A 19,453-nucleotide genomic window follows, 5' to 3' on the forward strand; every position below is an offset into this window, starting at 1 on the left:
CAGTCACGAAATTTTCGACTCACTGGAGCAGAGATGGAATGAGAGAATACGTCGCTGCGACGCAAGTTGAAACGCGGCAACCAGAGTTCGATTTCTGACAATAACGCTTAGCTGCAGTCAAAGAAACGTTAAATACGTAATGCTTGAACATATCGTTGGCTAAGCTGGAACCCCATATGGCGTTGTATATACATATTACAGACACGTCTGCATGTAAAGGAACGTGTTTTGCGTAACGACTTCACTTATAGTAAATAATAATAAAAACGTCGATTAAGTGCAAAATTACGCCACACGAAATGTAAATATCTTGGCAACGGAATGTCCAAATTCGGATAAAATAAGACATCTCCCGTATTGTGGAACACACACATAAGCCGGCATTTTGATTCCGTCAGCGGCCGTGATTAAGTGTTTAATGAATTTTCCCTCTTTGTCAAACGCCGACACCCTATAATTATAATGTTTGTTATTAATTTTGGAAATTTAAAATAAACGTAGCCATTTGCTTCAGTTTTGATTCGAACACTTTATTTCTATTTGTTTCTATAATATTCATGTGCGTTTCGTTGCATACGTATAGATGTTATGCTAGTTGTCGTATTGCTAATTAACAGACGAACTTCAAGCGGCTCTTAGTTTAGTTAAAACATATAAGGGCGTATCAGAGGGCGCATAAACTACTTTCCTAAAATGATTTGTGACTTGTTATATTTATATTTGTTATATAGTAGAGTGGGGAGGTGGGGTAAGATAGGACACATTTTATTTCTATTTTCTCGTCCAAGCATTTGATAGTAAATAAAGGACATTCAAAGAATTAAAAATAACATCCCCACGAGTCTCAGGGTATTGGAATACTATGTGCTATGTACCAAAAAACGTGTACAAGATACAATAACCCATAGTGTGTTATCTCGAACACAGGTTTTGAATACAGACACATTTAAAATTGCTCATATTCAAAACAACTATTGAAAGTTTAGCCTATAGTATAGTAGCTACTAGAAAATTGAAGTCAGCCATGAATTTGCCGACTTATATCCATAATAAATGTATATGACATTGTTTGTTTTTTAATTTACCATAAAAAATGTTGCAAACTTTAAAATACCTGTTATTCCACCAGTCTGCAACGATAATATTGTCATTTCCATCACGTGTGAGACCATATGGAAGATCGAATTGTCCGTTTCCATTTCCTTTAGACCCAAACTGGAATTTAAAACGACCAAGACGGTCAAATACCTAAAGCATGAGAGATAGTTGAAAAACATGGGCTATTTAATTGTCATGTATGAAACGTTTTGTATTTTTTTTGGGGGGGGGGTAAAGTGACAACCCATACCTTATACATCGTGTTACCTGCAGTCTGTGACTCCAGTCAGCTACGACAACATCTCCGTTACTCATGATCGTTATTCCAGTTGGGCAGTTAAATTCCCCCTTTGCTGTACCTTTCGATCCGAACTTATGAAACCAGTTGCCATCCTGTGACATCAAGACTGCACAGTTTTGATCAGTGTCGGATACCGCAATTATTCCTGACAGAAGAATGTAAGATTTTAGATGAAACAACTCAACGAATATCGAGTCTCGCTACAGCATCGCACGATGTACCACGTAAATACGAAATGAACTACCCTAAAATAATATAAATGATTATAAGCTCTATATAAAGTGTTTTGGTGAAGGCGTACTAGTTATGGCAAACATATATTTAAACGATAACACACCATGTTTATATCTTACACGTGCATTTTTTTAAAAATACATTTTGTAAATACCTTTGTTACATATACGTGTCACCGTTTTAAAATAACGGGCACTATATACCAGCGAACAATCCTGGAAAATTGCGGCATTGCTTTATAACAAGCGTTGTTACTTCACCTACCGTCATCATCTAAATATAATTGTTTGCAGAAACAAAACTTGACGTTCCCATACTCGTTGAGTAAACGTGCCTGGTCCGACCACAATGTTACAGCGTCGCCACTGGCAACAACAAAATCTCCGTCCCTGGTCATGGCGGCCTGGAATTTCTAAATGAAAAAAAAACAGATGATTTTTATAGCAGAAAAGAACAGCAATTTTAAGCGTTGTATTAAAAGCGATAACAAGAAAGAATGGTAAATCAACGGTCATTATTTACACGCGTAAGGTTAATGTAGAAGTATAGGGTGGGAGAAGATGGGACACCTTATCATTCGATATTCCCGTCAAATTTGGTGGCAAACAAAGGAATCTTAAATAATTATAAAACCGCATCTTTACGACGTTTAGTATAGGCCGTTATTAAATCTTTAAAACACGATCAGGATATTTAGATGTTCTGTGCTAAAGGTATTTCATCTGCCCCCACCCCTTATTGTATATAGTAGGGTGGGGTAAAATGGGACAGGCTTTTACACGACCCGTACAATGGGGAAGCAAGCTTTTAAAAGAATGATTATTCTAAACATTTGTGAACCATATAGTATGCTAAAGTGATTCGGTATATTACAACTACACTGTAATGAAGGAACAAACTTATTTTATATTCGACCAATACATGTTCATATTATATTTAACTCACCGCTCGATTGTCAACAGCTGGGTACACCAGTACATTGTCCAAGGTCGCCCCTGACTTAATATCGTGTGTACGAATGTAACCGTCCACTCCAGATGTTACGAAGTTGCCATGTTTGTTTGATGACGTAATTCCCATAATAGGCGAACCAATGTGAACGTGTGATTCGGTGAATTTGTTTGTCCAATGCACAACATTTGATGCTTGTGATGGTTCCGTCCGGATTGGTCTGAAGCAACCAAGTAAAAACGTAAAACTGCAGTACATTTTTTGGCACACATGATAGATTTAGAAGACGTTCATGGGATATAAATAAATTGTATTAGGTATTCGGAGGCAAGATGTGTTAGCTTGTATGATTCCATTGATCGCTGGGCTTGTTTCAGTTTGAGTTATATATAGCGATTTTAAACTAACTTTTTGCATAAATGTGTCTATAGTCCATGTAACATAGTTTTATACTTAATTGTTAATGCACGTTATACATCATAATACTCACGAAATATGCGACACGCTGCTTGCAGATTTGCGTTTTTTCGGGGTTCCCTCTGCATCTAAAACGTACAAGGCATTAACAAATCCAGTATGGGTGGAATATAAGACAAACTCACATTTGGAATGCTCATTTTTCGACAAGCCATTCTCATTCAACTCACCCTTGGATTTCTTAAGTGGTCGGGATATTAATGTTCTTCTTGTTAATGTATTTGTCTTTTCCTGTATAACATAATGGCGATAAAATTTGACTTAAATGAGTATATACCAACAAGTTTTATTTTTTTGTTGTTACGCTCCTTTAAGACACAAAAACAATTGTGATATTTTTCGTAAAAATGGGCTTGATTCGACACCTATATATATTGTTGGACGATCATAGAGTTCAAACAATGGTATCTTAAAGAGATTCATATTTCGCCTATATAATTAGAAACATCAATCTGCCATGTATAACATTTAACACGACTGCATTTAAAATAAGGAATATAGATTTCTTATTATTGGTTATTTTACTTCGATTAGGATATCTTCTGACGTCATGACATCCGTCAGCTTTGAGGTCGTGGATTGAGTCGGGTTGGAGACGGTGAGCAAGAATTTCCGTGATCTGAGTAACTCAAACATTTATAATGTATAACTGTACAATACCACTACACATTATTGTGTTGATACAGATGGTCTTAATATCTTTAAATATTTTAATTTGCTGTATACATAGCACTGTGGGGTAAGATGGGATATTCAGCATCAAAATCGAATACTCTCTAATTAGGTTTTAAACAATGAGCAACGTTCTTTAAAGAGTCTCAAGAGTCTGCGGTTTAGAAATTTTATAAATATTAAAAGTTATGTAAATATCAAAAGGGACAAGTAAAGTGAATGAAAACATCCCATTTTATCCACCCTTTAAACAGTACTTTACTACCCCTACAACAAAAATCCGTAATCTCAACGTTAGTTTCAGATGTTACGCTGTACATGCACCTTACCTGTCATTTGTAGTCGCAGGTCGAGACCTGCTGATTTTATCCGTTCTTTTATGACTTGGGTGTTTAGACGACGTTCCACGATTACCAAGATTCGGAAAAACATTTTTTCGTGACCTTCTGTTGCCTGATGGAGATTGTTCGCTTGGATTTCTACCGTCAGACATGCTGGCTTATATAAGTGCTCACCTCGCATCTATAAAGTAATACACAACTGACGCATGCAGGGATAAACACAGCGCTGGGTGCGATGAGACATCAGTCAGAGCAGGTTGTCGTGTCACGTCCGAATTCAATTAACGGCTGAGAAACAATACCACACACTTGCCATAGTAGCTTGAAGATGCAATCTTATTGGGGTTTAAGTGTTCCATATATTTACTTTATTGCAAACATGCTTAATTTAAACGAAGTACAAAAATTGAATATTGTTCAGGGAAACGGATTAGATATACTGCATATGCTGGATGTTAAAGAAATTGCGGATTATTAAAACACAATGCTGCAAAACTGCTTTAAATAATATGATAAAGTGTTATTGCAGTACAATTTTCTCTTGTGCTTCATGGGAAATGTTCACAGGTAAACGTTTAAAACGTGTATCACAGTTCCGTAAAATGTGTAAAAAAAGTGGCAGTGCATGACACAGCAAATTTTATGGACAATTGATATGCTGATTAACGCTGGGTTTCCAAATTCGCGGGGCGGTAAACGGGTGTATCTGGTGTGCATAGTGCTTCCCTACCACGTATCATGTCTGCTGCTTTTTCAGCGATCATAATCGTAGGGGCGTTCAAGTTCCCACTGACAACGCTGGGCATTATGGACGAATCTATCACACGCAAGTTCTCGACTCCAATTACCTACGTAAAGTATATGATTATATAACACAACATATATTTTATTTATCTCTGCGAAAACGACAGCGAAGGTAATGTTACTTAAAGGACAAAGAGAAGGGGAGAGAAGAAAAAAACAGGGAAACGAGACAGTCGTTAAAACACGCCATGGATAAAAGTGTGGCTATAACATTGTTACCGCGGTCGCCTATCTATAAGATTGGTAAATAAAATGTTAGCATTTGTATTTATTTATACTTGCAACTAATGCTACCAACATTAAAATTTGACATTCTACTTATTTGACCACAAAGTTTTATATATAATCCATGTACGTTTTAAATTCCCAATTTAATTATTCTTGCTCAAGGCATGTCGCTCACAGAATATCTTTAAAACAATGTTACGTACCTTTGTTTGGGGGTCTACGACTGCCATAGGATCATCAGGTGATCCCATCTTACAAGTACATGAAGGATGGTAGGCAGAGTCACATTTTTCACGAACAAAAGCATCTAACTCAGCGTCACTTTGTGTCTAAACAAATCCGAATATATGAAATACAAACAAACGCACAAAAGCCGAACTGTTCAAATTATTGGTCAGTTGGCTGGTTGGTTTTCAAAACTTAAAATGGCCATCGGTATTATTATTGATAAGGATGCAGTTTAAATACAAATGAAAACTCTTTTACTTTTATTATTGTGTATAATGAAACACCCTAGCCACTATCCTAATATTTCAAAAATGGCATCTTATATTAAGGAAGAGTTTTAATTTAGTCAGTTAGAAACACAAGTTTAACAAACTGCTCTTTTTAAACATGTTTGTTCTTGTATGAAAAAATGAAAAGCTATTAACAATAGAAATCAGTTAAAAAAGCTAAGAGGTTTCTGAGAGAACTGTTTAATTTAAATATCACCACAACGTAATATACCTCAGGTCCAGGTCTGAGTTCTTCTCCACAGAATTCATCAAATGCTGATTGTTGGAAAATCTCCCTTGTCAGTTTCACGCTCTCACGGAGTTCCCAGCGGTCTATTTCTGTCAAAATAATTGTTTGTCAGTTTCTGTCTGTGTACCATAATGACAAAACCTGTGAAATTTGAACAAAAATCGATAGTTTTATTATCTTAAGTTTTTATAATATACAACTAATCTAATACTGACAATGTGACCTGTGTTGTTATGTTACATTTGAGTAGCTATATATTTGAATTTGAATGCAGCTCATTTTAAATTTAAAGCAATCACTTACATTGCAACATCACCAACCTGACCAATACATTTAATTAAAAAGTTCCCATCATCCCACATGACAATCTGACCTGTTTCAAGGTAGTTTGGTTCAATAATGGGATGAGCAGTTGGATCTTTTGATTGCAGTTTAAGCCACCCTTTACTAGTTGCACGTAAGGAGCCAACATGGACTTGAAACGCATGACATTCTGATGGCTTCCTACCATGGTCTATTACCTAAATAAAACATAGAGCCAATTTCTCCAAATACTAAAGTAGGTCCCAGTCTCTTATTGAGGAAATAAATATGGTCTGCCTTCCGCAAGAAAGCAATAGGCTGGGTAAAGAATATTAGCATACTTTAAACTATAAGAAGTTTACTACATGAGAAATCAACTATGCTGTCTTGAATTATGATATTTAAAATATTTAGTATTTGAAATTGACAAAATTTAGTATTTAAAAATGAAAACTCTGAATATATATTTTAAAAAATGAAAACTTTTTTTTGGCAGGAAGACATGTTACTGACTTGGTCAGCATGTGTATGTAGTTTTACAATATATCTGTTTTGTGAAAACAGGGTATATAAAATTATAAACAAATGTCAAATTCTAAGCACAGAATATGTCTTCAAAACTGATATAAATACCTGTGATGGTAAAAAATGAAATTGCAGATCAGGATGCGTTAGACCAGGTCTACTTCTGATGAAACCACCAGCAGATAAATGACTTGATGATCCAAGCCCAGTTTGTTTCCATAACCACTCAAGTCCAATCTTCACCATGTTGACAGGTTGTTGGGCGCTATACAGTGTAATTGGCTGAGAAAAAAAGACTAAGATTAGTAACTGGTATTTAAGATTATAAAGAATGCCGAAAATGATACACAAAAACGTTTAAAATAAAAGTAACTAAAGAGTACAATTCAGTAAAGTTGCTTTTCAACAAAGCTTTGTACAAAAGGAAAATATTTAAAAAAAGTTCACTATATTTGCATTAACCGCTTATCATATGTTGGCCTACCACCTCAATAATTCAAAACTTTCATAGAAATTGGTGAAATGTTTATATCAGGAATTTCGTTAGGCTCATTGCCCTTGGGTGTTGTAATAGATATTTATAATAGGTATCTATCAAACATACTTTCTTGCACTTGTGCTGCACATAAAGTTCAAGGTGATCTTGTAAATTTTGACCAACTCCTGGAAGATGAGCAACAACTGGGATGTCAAGCTCCTTCAAATCATCTCCATCACCTGAATCAAACCGCAATGTAATTTTTATGCAACACAAAAGTGCTGGACAACTATGCGCAGGTAGAATTTGGCCAGGTTGAATTTAAGATTTCAACACATATTAGAATACCCTTTAAAAAAAATACAAAAATCTGTGATGAAATTCATATTGGTAAAGGAATACTGGGCAAAGTATGTAGTTTTAAAACAAGTTTACAATGTTAAATTTTAGACTATATCTAAAAATGATATAAAGAAAACACCCACCTATGCCAGATAACATTAGAAGCTGCGGTGAGTTAATGGCTCCTCCACATATTATTACATCAATTGTGCTGTGTACTTGCTTCACCTCACCATCCTGTATGTACTCAACTCCAGTGGCACGGTTGCCATCGAAGAGAATTCGGTTGGTCAGGCATTTGACCTATAAGAAAAAAATCTTTGGTATTGACAGTTAGCAGTGGGTAGATTGTACTTTATAAAATATAAGCAAGCATGGTTCAGAATCAGAATACAATATTAGGACTCAGATTATTATCTGGGAATACATTTTAACAAAATACTCAGCAGGTATGTGCCAACTCTGGCCTAAATCCCCTGCTTAACAGCATACCTCGCAGTAGGACCTTACCCATATAGATAGAATAGAAAGGGCATACATTTCACACATTTAAATTTACAAGTTTTTGTTCAATTTGTATAAAAAGTCAACCTCTGTTGTTAAGTTTTCTCGTTGTAGTGCTGGACGTAAATAAGCTGATGCTGTGCTCCATCGTTTACCCTGATGTACTGTCATGTCCATTGGACCAACACCTTCCTGCTGGTAACCATTCATATCTGGTGTGAATGGATAACCGGCTTGTTGGGCTGCATCAATGAAAGCCTGAAAAAGTGGATTTTCCTGGGAACCTTAAAAAGAGGGAATTTGAATATTGTAAACAGTAAAGAGAAGGTAAAGTTATGGTAGCTCCAGGTTTGGCACTTACCAACAGTTACATTAAGCGGGCCACTTCCTCCTCTGTATGTATCTTCACCCAGCTCATGAGATTGCGCTTTTTTAAAGTAAGGAAGAACACAGTCGTACCGCCAGTCCTTTGCCCCCTCACTTTCCCAACGGTCATAGTCATATGCATGACCTCTGATGTAGACCATCGCATTAAGAGATGAGGAGCCACCCCACACTCTACCCCTTGGCCAATACATTACCCGGTTGTTAACATGTTTCTGAGGTGTGGTGTGGTAGAACCTGTAACAAGTTGCTCACATAAAATAATTCCCAAAAAACAGGAAAAATGACAGATATGTTTATTTGAGAAATAACTGCTTTTAAGCAGACTTTTTGTAAAAATTAGCGGTGTTTTACCAATTATATTTGTCGTCACATAGATTATAGGTGAGGGCAGCAGGCATGTGTATCTTCCATGACAAACGAAAACTGTTGAGAAACTGATCTTTTGGTCCAGCTTCAAGTAGAAGCACTTTTCTATCAGGGTCTTCACTCAACCTGTTGGCCAACACACAACCAGCGGATCCTATTCACATAATTTAGTCAAGCATGACCTCATCAGAAGTAATTTAAAATTAGGTCATAGATTTTTTGGTTTTATGCAAGCTGTTTTAAAGCAATTTGGATTGAACACCATGTTCATACTGGGACAAATTTGAAAGTGAATATTACTTAATTTTCTAAAGATAAAACAGCATGCCATCCTGGAAACAAAATGCGTTATGTTAAATAAGATACATTATAACTAGTATGACTTACCAGCCCCAACAATGACGTGCGTGTATTCTGACTTGGTCTTGAATAAAACTGCTGATGTAGAAAAGCATCGTAGTTTTGAGCAAGTCAATTTATTCCGCCACGAAAGTCTTAACAATCTCATGACTGCAACCTGTTTGTAGAATATACCTAAAATATGACATAAATTAACAATTACCTATCTTCCTTGTCAAAAAGGGTCTTTAAACAAACTTCATGTTTAAGGGTTATTAACACCGGTGGGCTAACTTAAAGGGACTGTTTAGGTAAAATCAGACCTCCGCGTTGTTATTCAGGAAATGTTCCAACGTTCAGTAACGTGCACACAGGAAAACGTTTGCACAAGCGCATTTTTTTCAAACGTGGTAAACGTCTAACGCTAAATCGTTTGCGTCTGTACTGAACCAGATGAACCAGATAGATAATACCGTAAATAGGTGCATCTTTTTTGCCTAGGGGATTACCCTTAGAAAACCTGATGACAGACATCAGAAAGTTTACTTTTGTCAGAGTCGCTAAATCAGACAAATTATGTGTCTGCTTACAACTAGGTCAATTAAAATTGAAGGTGCGCCATTTAGAAATCCTTTCATCCTATCGAGACACTGCTTAAGATATCTCCGCAATATTTGGCGTTTAACACAAAAAGAAAGACTGATCCAACACGCTTATCTATTTCACCTAATTACTTACCAAGAATTTCCAAATACTTTGATATTTGTCAGTAGCAGTTCCTTTTTCACTTTTAGAGATTGAAGAAAAAAGATCTCGCTGCCCGCAGGTCTAATGACGTCATGCACCGCAGGGAAAACTTTTCTTTCGTCGCATTTGATGTGTCAACAAGAATATAAAGGAATCGCATTTGATTTCTCAGAAATCAAACAATCGTATAATGTTTAAAGAGGTTGCTTATTAGGGTTTAACGAAATATCCTTTTTTATAAATGTTCGCTTGAAGTCATCCATCGGCTACTGCAATAGTGTTTTAGTAGCCTATTGTTACTTTGTGTTTAAGATATCAAAAATCAAGCACATCCATTGCCAGGAATGAAAAAAGCCACAGGAGACATCTGAAACGTGCGCTAGTTAGTGCGAATTGCTGACGGCAGCATATTAAATTAACGTTCTCGAGCGAGTCTGTTTACCGTAACAGATTCGTGGTAACAGGATACTCTTAGTAAGCAAATTCAAAAGCAGTCAACGTAATATATGACAAAGAGCAACAAGACCAAGGCTGATTTTTAACAAAGATTTCGCGAGTTGCATTCGCAATTTAAAACGAAAGAAGGGGCTGAGAGTATGGTTTTGGCATTTCGTTGTGTATGACATTTTTGTTTGCTTCTGTTCAAAGTCCAACGTGTAACGCGGTTGTAGATAATTGACACGAAAGCTCGTACGAGGCAATTTTACTGCACCAGCTTACCTTTTACTGTGTCACGTTCAAATCACTTGAAAACGTTAGTTTCATTCGTATGGCATATTTTCTTCGCCATTGGCTCCAGGTGCAAGTTAAGAGGTGCTTTTATCTGATTTGTTCTGCCACCCAAGCCAAGTATTCCAGAATTTGTAGACGTAGAATGAACAAGTGGGTCGCATACGGAGTGTTAGGAACATTAGCCGTGGTTGTGCTTATGTCATCATTTCGATGCTCACGTAAGTAACTGCATGAAATGTTATTTGCGCACCGGAAGCAAGTTAAACATCATTGTTAAAGTTAAACTAATGAGTCTTTTTATAACCATCTTTTACTAACCTTGCGCATACAAACCAATTTCTTTTATAAGTCTTATAGTTTAGGATAGAACCCGTTAGAAAAGTATTAAAAGCTTATTTAACAGCTCTATGTCGACCGCTGTTCATGCTTGAATGAACAATGGGTTTTCCCCTATTTATATAAGAGAAATCGAACGCGACTGTTCTCTTTTGTTTTGCAAGGAAGTAAAAGTCCAGGCCGTGTGTTTATTGTTGGTGATTTTATGTATATTTTGTAACGACGTTTGGTGTTTAATTGTGAACCGTTTAATTCTTAAGATTCTGTTGGAACGTTGCAACCACATTCTGTTGAAGGAGAATCTGTCGTAGAGTTTATGTCCGTTGTCCGAGAGGTATGTTATGTATTGAATATATTTACTGTGGTCACCTGTAACACTGAGAGTGGTTAATTTCGTCATAAACTTTGGTACCATTAAAACAAGTTTTTGACATTACAAGTTTTGCTAGTGGTTGTTAGTAATATTGGTAGGTTTCTTCATTAGCTATAAAGGTATTTTGGAAGAGACATTTAATATTTGTTGTACAAATTAAATGACAAATATAGTGGGGTGGTGAACGATAATAGCGTACTGTATATTTTCACTGACTGTCATTTGTATTTTCGCATCTGTTATCCCTGATTGCTTTCTTTTGTTCAACTGCCTATAAATTGCCTTAATAAAAACAAAAATTACATTCTTAGAAAGAAAGTGAACTGGAAGGAAAGGTAAAGATGTCCAAATCTTCGGTTGAATGTCCACAGACAGCAGCATTTTCAGTAATGAAAATGTCCAAGTTGTTCCAGGAATGTGCAACTTCACCCAAAGCTCGCCAAGTTGATATGGATCGATACCTGGATGCTTGGGATGAGCTTATAAGGTTTCATTTGTTTGGTTTGTGTGATTTACAGCTGTGCTTTTTAATTGATACTTCCTCATAAACAGTTTTAAAAAATGTTGGTTAATGCATATCACTACTTTGTGGGTAAGGTCCCGCAGGGTGGCATGCTATTGGTCCTAGGATTTAGGTCAGGATTGGCCCGTTAACCATAGATCCTGTTTTGTTGAACAGTTCTTGTTCTTGTTTACACAAATATCATTTGTCGCATTTAGTTTTAAACTGAAATCAAATTATAATATTTGTTCATGAATCCTGTAGTATACAAGGGGTGGGGAGTTTTAAAATAGCAACTAATTAACAATTGATTTCAATTTTAACTAAACCAATATTTTTTACTTGAGCATAATTCTATAAATTTTTCCTTTTAAAAGAGTTATTAGCGACAAAATAAGAACTAAACCAATGAAGCGTTTCAATTCTAACCTTTAGTACTGCCTACTTTAACACTTTCAGGCAATGATGCTAATGGAGTAATGGTGTCAACTTTTTTCACAGGTGTGCAACTCACAAACTTTGTGGTGTATATTATACATTTAGATTACATCTTTCTTAATGAAATCGAAGTTTTATCAATCGAGTCATCCATTAGAGTTATACCATTTATTGAAGACCAGTCTAGGTCTAATGGTTTGCTTTTAATTCTCGTCCCTTGATTTTTTTAAATTATTTATGGTCTCCCCTATTTATTTAAACAGTTTTTAATTAATTAAGGTCTTCATTATTGTGTTTGTTGTGTGTTCAATGTTAACCTATATAATTTAAAAATATTGTCATAGTAGCCAATGTTCTCTTTTAAAACATATTTAGGTTGTTTCACATGCTTTAATGGTATTTAGCCCACCTTTATGAAGATGTATTTAGGAGTATATAGGGGTAAATTTCAATTCAAATACTTTTTACTCAGATTTTTAAACTCAATGGGAAAAGCTTTCACTTTTGTCAGTTCTGACGTGGTTGAAAAGGTTGGAATTTTAAGGGATTTTCGAAAGTCCAGTAATAAAGAACATTATGAAACAATTGAAAAAATGATCTTGTTTGAAAAAGAGAATAAGCTTGTCAACTTCAAATCAGCTCCATCTAAAACGGTACATTTACTTTTTTTCCTTTATTGGTTTTATATTTTAATGTTCTCAATCGCATTCAAGGTTAAAAAATTCATGTTATAATGCAATAACTCACTTCACACATTATGATTAAATTCATTTTTTATTTTAGGTTACAGCATATGGCTGTAGAACGTTGCTTCGTTTGCACCGAGCTTTGAAATTTCTTCTAATACTGATTGGAAAACTTGCACATAATGAGGATGAAGGAAAAGTATCTTTAATGGGTTATAATGCTTATCATGCATCTCCTATGGCGAAGTAAGAGTTTATGTGCTTCTTTTTATAATAACTGTAAAAGAAATGCACATTTGCTTAATGCTATGGTTTAGAGTTGGTTGTAAATTATTTATTTTGTGGTAAGAAGCCTAAAAAATAATTGGATATAAAAGTACCTTTTATTCATCTAAAGCAGTTTTAAATCAGCAATGATTTGGGTATATCAAATACAAAATAAAGCACAACCATAAAATTATAAAAACAAGCTTTTTAATATACTCTGCTGATTTGTTATGAATAAAAACAAACAATTTTAGGTACCATCCTTGGATTGTGCAAAAAGCTGTTGGTATAGCAGTTTACATGCTTCCTGACAGAACAACTTTTCTTAAGAAAATGTGCCAAGATCTAAGTGATGAAGAGATGGCAAAAACCATGGGTGTGTGTTCTGAAAGCATGGATGCTGTGTATGAGTTCACAAATGCTTTATACAGGTATGTTTTATTTATTAGTATTTCCCATCATTTCAAACCTGCTGGTGGAAAGCTGTGCAATTTTAATGTAACTAACAAAACAGTATTTTGATTGTTTAATACATTACCGATATAAATATTTCTACAAAATCTGAACAGGAAAAACTGTTCCACACTACATATTTTGGTATAGATTTAATTTACCCAAATATTTATTCTGTTTCACAGCAAATACGACTTAACAGAGATTCCTTGATGGGTAATTTTCAAAGAAGAATAAATGAAATGTCTTAAATAGTGAACTATTTTGTTTTAAAATATTTATGTAAATGCACTTTCATTGTTTTTTTTTAAATATTGTGCAATTAGTGTGGTAGGTGCATGAATCAAATATTGGACACTAAGTTTATTGTAATGCCTGAATAAGTCTTCTAATACTGAAGCATTTTTTAGCAGCATACTTACATAAAGGCGGTCTCTAATTGTTAGAATAATGTAAACTTTATTTAGTTTATATGTTTTAACAACACAGTGTTATTGTAGCATGTGTATAGGAGCATATTTGTATGTTTTATCCAGTTCAATTTCTCTTGTGTCGCATGTTCACAATACACGAATGTCATTTATTTGTAAGTTTTATTTACGCTTACCTCCATACATGCCCTTGTTTTGTGGTATTGGGATATAGTGAAGGACATGTCTACAGACTCTACACAAACAACATTGTCAATAGTAAATATTTATCTGATTTATAATAATTCATCCGAAGTGAATCAACAGCCGTATCCCCAGGTAGTTCGTTAATGTTTACGAACATTTATAATCTAATGCTGGTTAAGTATGAGGGCCACAATGGGACCATTTAACTTTGTTGGACCTGCCTAATTACCCACCCTCTTCGGTAGCCGATAAACTACTGTCAGTGCTACTGAGAACCTTACTATAACCATTAGGGATTGCACTATTGCCTTATTTGCAACACAGTTTTTCCCGATTTGCCTTACTTTTTGCACACGGTTGCAAAATAAAGGCGTTTATCCAATGCAAAACATATATCGCTTACCGCTAAATTCGTAATTATCTAAGTGTTAATAGTTTAGTAGTAGTAAATCAAAGAAAAGTAGCCCACAGTATTCGTTGAGTAAATATGAACCGCTATATAATATTACAAGAGAGTGTAGCTCTAATGAAAGGGCACAAAAACTACGATGTCTATTAAAGAGTTATTACGTAAATGCGCAGAGATTTATACAGCAAAGATACCATATATGTTTCAATAGGTTACAAGAACGTTTTTCCTTTTTATTGCAATTTTGCCTTAAAAGTGTCCCATTGGATAATATGATTTGTACGTAGTATGATCAAAGACAGAGCCAGTAACGTCACCATTTCACACTCTCATGGTTCACAAAACACAGGTAGCAGGCTTATAAACCGCTTTAACTAGAGTCAGTATAAGGGCCGTTTTATAGCGACACGCGTCATGAAATATCAAATGTAACGGTACAAGTTCGACTTGATTATATCCGTCGTAAAACCTGTTTCATTCAAAAACACCTATCGTTTACAATCTTTGGACATATGCATTATGTTTATTCTAGGCAGGGCCATGGTAATGAATATTTTTCATAATACAGAAGATTTTAAGTATGTCGGGGTTTATTTTCTCCGCACAACCAGCAAGCGTGTTTTTAAATCTGGGAAACTTAGGCTACAGTTTCGTTTAGTTCCTTATATACCGTTGAAGGTCAAATACCGATGCAAACAATAATCAATACCCCACCACCTTTATTCTGCTGCTGAATTATTTATTAGAAAACGAGACTTGAAAATTTCGTTTGCCCATGACGTCAATAAGTCATGTGTCTTTTTATAGCAAAACAAAGTATAGTTCATTGAATCTTTGTGTGTCGTTGAAAGGACCACCAATGTATATTATATAACTGCTGTGAAGTCCTTTTTGAAAGGTTTGGTATATACCTGTTAAATATATAGCCCACATGCCCACCATATATTGATGCAAGAATTAATATTAATCAGTTTATGAACTTTTTTTATATATATCATAATCATATGCAGGCACTAACTCCCTTTCATATATAAAAGTATTTAACCCATGTTATTTCTATAACAAATGAGATATAATATTTTTGAATTACCACAAAAAGAACGAAGCTTCAAATCGTAGTTTTAACACATTTATTATGACAGAATTGGAACTTACATCCTACATTAAATACGACACACAACAATGAAACAGTGAAGCTTTGGAGTATGAGTAAACATGTTGCAAACCCTACACAAGTCTTACAAAGCATTTACGATCATCTTACAACATGCTATGGAATTTATGTTTGCAAAAAATTAAGTTTAAGCTGACACCGTTAAATTCAAATGTCTGTAATTAATAAGGAATTGTCATTAGTAATAATCAGTATATCAATGCAGGTAATTGGGAAAATAGGAGTGGTTGGTTGTAGTATTTCAAGGAACAACACAGTTTTAAGGCAATTACAATACAACTGGCAGCTTTATCTACCACCTACTACAAAAGCATGGATTGTAATTCACAACATATTTTCCTAGAGACAGATATTGAAAGCTACAAGTGAAATAGCAGCACCAAAATAGATTTGATCTTGAATTGGATTGGTTTAGATTTAGTATTTTACTACTGTTCATGAAATGAAGCACCTACTTCGAATAATGCATGAATTTAAACCAGAGCAAATTGAAGCTTGGAACACCATAATACTTTCCAAACATTTAGTGGCATGACAGAAGTGCATAGCCATTGGTTTACACTTTAGTACTTACAGGAGATCAATAAAACAAAGAACAATTTCCCATTTCCAGGACCACAGTGACTGTACTGTGAGTTAACACAGTACAATATATTGATTCAATACTGCGGTACTGTAGGCGTATTTTAAGTTTGATATTATAAGCTAAGAATAACAAAAATATATCTCCAACAAATAAAAATACAAGTAAAGCTGATCATGCATTGATATGAAATTATGAATATGTAATAAATAGAGGCTTTTTTGCAATGATTGAAATTCAAGGTGCTTCTGCATGCTTACTCAAGTGTTGAGATGGGTGTCGTACCTGTGCTTGGTGCACACCATCAAACTTCGAATTGAGGACCCCCAAAGAAGTTGCGCGCTTCATGTTGGAGTTGGCAGTTGGAGCTTGTACCATCGGGTTATCTGCATCTGGGGCACCAGTAAACTTGCTCACCAACTTTGCACTGCTTCTTTTTAATGAGGCTCTCAGTCGATTAAAAGACCCGCTTCTTCGAAGGGTTCCACTGCCATCACCACTCCATTCTACTTTCACTTCCTCACCATCTTTGTTCTTTGAGAATTGAGCTTTATCTTTACTGCGGTCACCAGTCGGGGTTGCTCTACCAGATTGTGATGGCTGTCGGCTTGATCTTGAAGCACAGTTTTCCAGGGTTTGAGCAGCTTCATACTTTCCTTGTCGTCGATACAACGCCCCAAGATTTTTTAATGTGGTTGTAACAGTTGGGCTGTCAACCTTAGCTGCTTTATACCAACCACCATATTCACCATAAGGAGCGCTGTCCTTGTTTTGCCCAGTGTAAACAGATGCTTCTCTTTCTTCAGCATGCATCCAGATTGGCTTGTTTTTCTCATCGATGCTGCCAAAATCTTTTTCATGTGCTTGTGTTAATACTTGCTTGTAGAGGGTTTCAGCTTGCTTGAACTTCCCTTGCTTCATGTATGCAGAAGCAAGATTGTTCTTCGTCTTTGCTACATTTGGATCATCAGGTCCTAGGTTATTTTCGTATATCTGCAGTGCCCGCTGGTAGTATTTCTCCACTTCTTCATATTTACTTTGATTCTGGCAGAGCAGGGCAAGGTTGTTTAATTGTTTAGCGACATCAGGGTGATCTCTACCCAGCACCTTTTCTCTTATCTCAAGTGCTCGTTTGCAGAGTGGTTCAGCTTCCTTGTACTTTCCACGCTTGCCATACAATACTGCCAAGTTGTTGAGTGTAGCAGCAACTGCAGGATGATCGGGACCCAAAGTCTTCTCTCGAATTGCCAAAGCATCATTGAGCAAGTTACCAGCCTCCTTGAACTTATTTTGATCTCTGTATACAAGAGCAAGGATGTTGAGCATAGTTGCAACATCAGGATGGTCATGGCCCGAAGTCTTCTCTAAATCTTCCAAAGCTTGCTTGCACAAAGGTACAGCCACCTCATACCGACCTTGGCTTGCATATTGTATAACCAAGTTATGCAAAGTACGCAGACGTGCAGGTATTTCATAACCACCGCTTGCCACAGAATTTGAGTTTATCTGATTCAGTGATGAAGACTGGACACTTCCATCAGCAGTTGAGCCATCACCTGGATTACCAGAACCGAACAAATCTTCGATGCTGCTTGCGTCTTTAGATGGATTTGTCGATCCCTGATCCGGCAGATCCTCATCAAATTTTCTTATTGATTTTAGGAATTCCAAATGATTCTTCTCCTCCTCCAACTGCACCACCTTCTGCTCTGACATTTGCAGTTTGTTCTGTGTGTTGGCCAGCTCATCTCTTAACCAGGCGTTCTCTTGACATAGTCTTCGAATCAGTGCTTTTGCTCTCTGCTTCTCCGACTCCAAAGTGTTGAGGTGACATGACAGTGAAACCATCATTTCTGCTTCACCCAGGCCAAGCTCAATCATTTCCAGTGACTTCTTAATAATATTTGACTTTTCTTCCACCAAGTTCACGTCATCATCTTTCTCTCTTCGAATTGCGTTCAGTGTGGCTAGCAAACTGTGAAGAATTGAGTTGTGCTCATTCTTTAATTGCTCAAGACCTTGCATCACAGCTCTTGTGTTAGTGATGATGCTATCTTGTGGTGGCCGGTTGTCTTGCTGGTCACTGTCAGACGTAAGACTTTCATTCTCCACAAGCTCATCATTGATGTTGCCACCCTCAACCACTAACAATGGACTTGTCATTATGTAGCGCTAGGTTTATCTTTTACCTAAATGAAGCGCATCAGTCTGCCAGAAATATAGATGGTTTAATAGTTTATTATGATTTTAGATAATAAATTAAAATAGGTTTTCTTTGTAACACGATGTACAGACAGTTCTCAATGACTATTGTATGGGTATTAATTATTTTCTCAATCAACCAATATTTTTACATTGTAAGTATTTTATGGAAGCTAAATTCGGGACCAACACGATCACAAAAGAAGGCCATATGTTAACCAACCAACGTGTGCATTCTTCAAGCTTTGTGCATCAGAGCGTGACTGTGATAGCCGCGCACCACGAGCAAGAAGAAAGGCGATAAAACGAACGAGTTTTCTGCCCAAAAATAAGGCTTTTCTAAACTGAAAACTTCGTTTGTTCTTGGTTTAAACAAAAGTACGGCATTCACTGATTTGCATAATACAAACTTTTTCGAATAAATCCGTATCTTCTGGCTGCATAGTCATCGCAAGCCTCGACCGCTTTTGAAACTGATCGCTGAGCGCAATGAATCCGTCTGGTTCTCAGCACTGAGAAACTGAAGTCTGGCCGCCCGACCATTAAATTGTTATGACGTCATAATAGAAGAAAGGTAGGAGGCAATTTTCGTTCCAGTCGACCAATCGGCAACACGCGCTCGTCGCTTCAATCAACCAATCAAAACGCTTCTGGCAGGGTCCCGACCTTTGCACACGGCACTATGGTAGTATTATGTTGTTGTGCCTGTACAGTTAACTGCACGATCTTTTGAGCTTATTCAAATTCTAAACTAGAATTCAAATAAAAAGTTTTTTGAGGTAAAAGTGATGTCCTGTTGGTAGTTTATAGGAAGGTTAAGTTTTATATTACCTGTGT

At 36.1% G+C, this 19,453-nt stretch overlaps 4 protein-coding genes across 7 annotated transcripts; 1 reads left to right on the forward strand and 3 right to left on the reverse strand.

Moving 5' to 3' along the window:
* Positions 1-208: 208 nt before the first annotated feature.
* LOC149742940 (uncharacterized) lies at positions 209-4,270 on the reverse strand. 2 transcript variants are annotated; one of them, XM_089877690.1, is made up of 9 exons: positions 4,063-4,270; positions 3,587-3,680; positions 3,232-3,292; positions 3,075-3,129; positions 2,579-2,804; positions 1,898-2,045; positions 1,366-1,544; positions 1,115-1,248; positions 209-451 (listed from the first exon to the last, which is right to left on the reverse strand). In XM_089877690.1, exons 1-9 carry the CDS (start codon positions 4,224-4,226, stop codon positions 286-288), a joined length of 1,227 nt encoding a protein of 408 aa, XP_089733816.1. In that variant the 5' UTR covers positions 4,227-4,270; the 3' UTR covers positions 209-285. The 2 variants fall into 2 exon arrangements, with proteins under 2 accessions (XP_089733816.1, XP_089733807.1); XM_089877681.1 differs by having other exon boundaries at positions 3,187-3,292.
* Positions 4,271-4,419: 149 nt separating this feature from the next.
* On the reverse strand, positions 4,420-9,930 carry LOC149742941 (choline dehydrogenase, mitochondrial-like). Of its 3 annotated transcripts, none has more exons than XM_089877630.1 (12): positions 9,836-9,930; positions 9,146-9,275; positions 8,744-8,912; positions 8,367-8,626; positions 8,093-8,289; positions 7,645-7,804; positions 7,286-7,398; positions 6,790-6,963; positions 6,227-6,374; positions 5,836-5,942; positions 5,310-5,435; positions 4,420-4,922 (listed from the first exon to the last, which is right to left on the reverse strand). In XM_089877630.1, exons 2-12 carry the CDS (start codon positions 9,264-9,266, stop codon positions 4,737-4,739), a joined length of 1,761 nt encoding a protein of 586 aa, XP_089733756.1. In that variant the 5' UTR covers positions 9,267-9,275; positions 9,836-9,930; the 3' UTR covers positions 4,420-4,736. The 3 variants fall into 3 exon arrangements, with proteins under 3 accessions (XP_089733756.1, XP_089733767.1, XP_089733750.1); XM_089877641.1 differs by lacking the exon at positions 9,836-9,930 and adding an exon at positions 9,421-9,548; XM_089877624.1 differs by lacking the exon at positions 9,836-9,930 and having other exon boundaries at positions 9,146-9,381.
* A 295-nt stretch (positions 9,931-10,225) lies between these two features.
* LOC149742942 (ceramide-1-phosphate transfer protein-like) lies at positions 10,226-14,214 on the forward strand. The gene is made up of 7 exons (XM_089877736.1): positions 10,226-10,794; positions 11,173-11,246; positions 11,597-11,772; positions 12,698-12,878; positions 13,009-13,157; positions 13,433-13,609; positions 13,817-14,214. Exons 1-7 carry the CDS (start codon positions 10,614-10,616, stop codon positions 13,842-13,844), a joined length of 966 nt encoding a protein of 321 aa, XP_089733862.1. The 5' UTR covers positions 10,226-10,613; the 3' UTR covers positions 13,845-14,214.
* A 1,556-nt stretch (positions 14,215-15,770) lies between these two features.
* On the reverse strand, positions 15,771-19,153 carry LOC149742943 (kinesin light chain 1-like). Its single transcript, XM_089877604.1, has 2 exons — positions 19,027-19,153; positions 15,771-18,622 (listed from the first exon to the last, which is right to left on the reverse strand). The coding sequence occupies exon 2, from the start codon at positions 18,575-18,577 to the stop codon at positions 16,652-16,654; it is 1,926 nt and encodes a 641-aa protein (XP_089733730.1). The 5' UTR covers positions 18,578-18,622; positions 19,027-19,153; the 3' UTR covers positions 15,771-16,651.
* Between the last annotated feature and the right edge of the window lie 300 nt (positions 19,154-19,453).

The sequence above is a fragment of the Ciona robusta genome, chromosome 1 (genome assembly GCF_009617815.1).
Source record: "Ciona robusta chromosome 1, ASM961781v2".
NCBI classification, from domain to species: domain Eukaryota; kingdom Metazoa; phylum Chordata; class Ascidiacea; order Phlebobranchia; family Cionidae; genus Ciona; species Ciona robusta.